At 42.7% G+C, this 4,702-nt stretch overlaps 1 protein-coding gene across 3 annotated transcripts in view; it reads right to left on the bottom strand.

The window, feature by feature from the left end:
• Nucleotides 1-423: 423 nt before the first annotated feature.
• pkd1a (polycystic kidney disease 1a) overlaps nt 424-4,702 on the bottom strand; it is a 55,713-nt gene continuing 51,434 nt past the window's right edge. For all 3 annotated transcript variants that reach the window (XM_034895356.1, XM_034895365.1, XM_034895376.1), the window contains exons 55-56: nt 4,125-4,451; nt 424-3,934 (exon numbers count right to left, since the gene is read on the bottom strand). In XM_034895356.1, coding sequence (XP_034751247.1) covers nt 2,864-3,934; nt 4,125-4,451 — 1,398 coding nt within the window. In that variant the 3' untranslated portion in view covers nt 424-2,863. The remainder of the gene's footprint in view (nt 3,935-4,124; nt 4,452-4,702) is intronic.

Raw genomic sequence — 4,702 nt, 5'->3', positions numbered from 1 at the left:
TTAAAAAAGTGAACAGGAAAAGGGTTGGACATTTGAATTTGTGACCGCTGGATGCAGACCATAAACCTGGATCAGAGAAATAACATACTGATTCTACATATTGATTTTATTACATGGCTCAATCTGATTAGTCAGTTATGTTGAATAACCATTTATTTGGATGCAGACTCAAGAGGACCATTTTAAAATCAATAAAATGAATTTAAAAAAATCATTCTGTGTAAAATTTGATATTTCAAATAGTAACTAGCCATGTAAAAAGCAAGATAATGCCACGCGAGCTGACCATTATTGCAAAATGAACTTTGATCATAATCATTCCACATTTTGCGTCAATTTGTCAAATGTCACGGTTTATTTTCAATAATGACCTATCCCTTACTTAGTGTTCAACACCACAAATCATTTCATTATGCACCATTCAGCTGTCAAACTCTTTATTCGACTTTGTCAAGTGCAAAAGCAGGAGAAGTGCTACATCTGCAAAATACAGATACATGTATTTTTAGATGTATGAGATACAAAGATGAAATGTTTTCAAAGACAAGTTTGTAACACCATTTTAAAACAAAATGCATTAAATAAAACAGAGAGCGAAGACAAGAAGGTGGGCTTTAGCACTATCTTGTTGCACGCTGTCCACCGACCAGGAATAAGAAGGCGAGTGGCGGTGTTAACTGTCAACTGCTGAGCTTCCTGTTGTAGAACAAAACTGTATATTAAATACATGTATAGCTTTGACTGAAATGCTTCAGTTAGATTGAAAAAAATGTAAAACTTTGGGGTTTGCAACACCAGTGCTTGACCTAATGCATATGCCACTGCAGCACATAAACAATACTGATCACTGAAAGCAAAAATATATACACCACAAAGCACCAATATATACAGAAATATACACACGCAGACTGTCTTTTTTTGTTTCTTTTCTTCAGAGCCTGGAATGTGTGATATCTTATGCAACGTATTGTGCAGGATAAAGTTGAGATGTTTCAAAATAAAATCATTTGGTTAGCATTTTGCTTTATGCCGGTGGGGTTTAATTGGAGAAGACACTCTGCCTGTAAGTACCTAAGAAAACAGGGCTCCGTCACATAAGTCCACAGTTTTTGGGCTGAGAGAAGTTAAATGAAGTCTAAGGCTGGCATGATTTAACCACAAAATATATAAATTCTTTTAGATTATTTTAAAAGAAAAACACCTATTTTGCCCCCATTTTTGGTTTTCCTGGTTGTCTTCCCAGGTTGGGGGGAAAGGGTCTGTTCCCTGAGATCTGTCCAATGGACACAGGAAGTATGTACTGTATGTTAATCAAAATGAGACAAAAAACAGGAAAGTTGAAAACTACCAAAGAGCAGACAAAAGTACACTGTAGGACTGCTAGCTGTGGCTTTAACAACTTGATAATACTTACTAGGATGTTTCAATAATGTGTTAACATGGAATCTAGACACATGAGAGTTAAATATGGCATTGCATATCAGCTCAAATAGGAAATAAAGTGCTAAGTACACAATTAATTAATGAATTACTTGGCATGGTAAAACTCAAAATGTATACATGACGCATAAGCTTTGGCAACATTTATGGTTAAGATACAGTATGGGTAAAGATTTCTTTGTTGGTTTGGACACCAAGCATATTACTATACATTATCATTCAAAAACAATCTACATCAGAACAAAAGTGCTTTTAAATTACAACCTTACTGAACACAACATTTTGAAACGATATTCAGACTGGGAGTCAGTTTAGCTTTATGATGGGAGAACTTGTGTAAATGGTCAGTACTGTAAAAATGAAGGCAACTCCTTCCTGCTTCCTCAACTTTTATTTACAATCATCTTGTCCACTGAGCATCATCTTATCCTTCTTCTTTACCTCGTCTTGCTAACGCTCCTACGTTACTTTATCAGCGCTAGCACTTACCACACTTCCTCCTTGTCACTACTCTTGGTTTCCACTTATCTTTTTTTAAATTTCTCCGTACTTTTTCAGTATGGAGAGGATGGTTATATCTGCGCCCTGAAAAACTGGCTGCTGGGATCCCAACAACCGCGTGTGTGTGTGTGTGTGTGTGTGTGTTGTGAGTGTGGGTGTGCGCGTGTGCATGTGTATACATGCTTCATTTTGTTTTCTCTTGTACCTGTGTGTATGGCAGATTAAAATTAGCGCGTCTGTGCCTACAGTGTTATTTCTATGCATGTGTATACCTGCATGTGTGTGTATCTGTGTGTGCCTGCATGCCAAATTGGGTTCATATAACATGACTATTTCCAAACAGGCCACAAGTACCCATGGTGACCGAAATATACAAGAGAAAAATATGTAGACGGACAACATAACTGAGAAATCAACACAATTTTTCTGATACATAAAAAAGACCAATTGCATTGTCTGCTTTTAGTTAGTTAAATCCTCAGGTGAGCACGTTCATGTGCTCCTGTCAGTGACCCCACGTGACCTCCAGGGTCTCATGGGATTAGGTTTAGTCCGGGGAAATAAGGAATAGAAGTATTTTAATGTTGACCTTTACTTGCTGACTAAACCAGCTCACTTAGCATCTGGTGACCTGCACCGTGATTCATAAAGAACTGAACTGGGATTTGGACGGATCACTGCTTGTAAACGTGCAAAGTCTTATTTTCTTGCTTTCTGTTCATCTTTCATTGCCTAAACCGCTTGTCTCTGTGATTATTTGTGTTTCCATCCTGTACCTTGTCCTATTTATTTCCCTTCCACTTTTTTCTCTCCTTTTCTCTGGGTGGGGACAAAACCTGCTGCCCCCATCTTCCTCTCATCTTTAACCCACCTTGTTTTTGCTCTACCTTTTACTTCTGGCTGTCAATTTATCCAGACGTCCTTAGGATTTGGGGTGTCCAGGGCTGTGCCTGTCTAGGTTGGGGTGCACCTTGTTTTTAAGGGGTGGAGGTTTGCGTTTTCTCTTGCGTGTAGGAATGGTGGTAGTGTGAGCTGGGTGGTTGAACAGGCTGGAGGAGGGCAGGGGCTCTCTCTCTGCGGGGGGGTCCCAGTCCCGGCTGCTGGGCGTAGGGGCAGGTGTAGATGACAAGGAGGGGGTAGGTGCAGGGGTACATGGAGGTGCAGAGGGTGTTTTGGGCAGTGGGACATGGGAAGGTGGAGTGTTTTCTGATGAAACTGGAAGAGAGGAGGTGTCAGAGGCAGATTTATCTGTGACTATTGGAGGTGGAGGTGCGCTGAGTGAAGGTTTGGCTGATGATTGCGGAGCGGGCGTATGTGTAGTGGAGGATGGTCTGGTCTTTAAAAAGGGAACAGGTGTAGCTACTGGAGTCTTTTTTTGGTTGGCAGCAGTGTTTCCACACTCATTTAAAAGTTCACTTTTATCCGTCTTTTTCCCCTTTTTGCTCCCTTTGTGTTTTTCTTTGCCACTCCTTCGTTCTCTCCATCCAGCAGAGTCCTTGTCCTCACCCTTTTCTCTCTGTCCTGCCTCGCTCTTCCCTCCCCGACCACCACTACCTCCCCTCTCTCTCCCTCTACGCCTCCTCTTCCTCTGGGTTCGCTCCAGTCTACACTCGGTGTGGTACACATCCTCTGTTGCCATAGTGACACGGTCAAGCTGTTGCAGTAGGGCGTCCAGGGTGGGGAGTAGCCTCCTCAGAGAGGCTTCAGTCTCCGCTCTCTCCCTCCAGCTGGTACTTCCCATCACCACTCCTGGACCAAGGCCCAAACCCAGGCCCAACCCGAGTCCCAGGCCGATCCCTGGGGCTTCGGTCAGGCTGCAGGGGCTGGAGGAGGCCGGGCACCATGAGGCCTCAGAGCCCGCATCAACGCTGTCTGGGGTGGGAGGGGAGTCAGGACCGTCCAGCGGTGGCAAGCACAGGGACTTACAGTCGCTGGTGGTGGACGAACGAGATGGTGGCAGCTCCATTCCTTCAAAACGCACCTTATGACGAAACTAAGAAGAGAATGAAAGAAGACAAAAGGGAAGTTCGCGGATCAGGGGACAGGTATGTAAGGATTAATGTATATCTTTCTAAATAGTACTAGAGACCTTGCCACAGTGTCTGTTACCATTCATATTTTGTTGCTATAAAATCTTTATAAAAATAGGTCTAACGGCTGTAGATATGAAACAGAAAATGTACCTCTTTGGCCCTGCTGAGCCCCATCCACATTTTGAGCCGTCTGAGAAACAGCTCAACCATCTCGTAGTCTTGGAGATCCACAGCTGGACGGTATAGCTCGGCTCGTGCGCGCCGATAGTTCCTCAGTAAAATAGAAGTGACCAACCACAGCAACACAAGCCGAAGTACGGCAAAGCTCGCATGGAACACCAGCGCAGAGATGGTGCTAGAGGGACCAGTAAATGTCCAGCTTGGACGCCATGATAGCAGACCACGTCCGCCAGCGCCCAACAAAGACAAACAGGCAGAGCTCACACTGCCATAGCTGTCAAATACAGAGTGGAAGAGCTGGAGTGGAAGATACAGAGAGAAAAACAATTAAAACCAGCCAAATCCTCGCAGTACTTCACAGGTATTCACAAAATGGAAACGCAAAATTCTGCTTTACTGCAATAATAAAAAAACTCAGCTTGTGAACCAATAAAAAATAACAAAGTTAAAAAAAACAGTTCTATGATAACATATAGTTGTTGTTGTTGTTTTTGTAGTAACATAAAGCTAAAGTGAGGATTTATTGGAAATTCTGTCTACTGGCATTG

Source organism: Etheostoma cragini, chromosome 2 (genome assembly GCF_013103735.1).
Source record: "Etheostoma cragini isolate CJK2018 chromosome 2, CSU_Ecrag_1.0, whole genome shotgun sequence".
Classification (NCBI taxonomy): domain Eukaryota; kingdom Metazoa; phylum Chordata; class Actinopteri; order Perciformes; family Percidae; genus Etheostoma; species Etheostoma cragini.
This window is presented reverse-complemented; position numbering and strand designations above follow the sequence as displayed.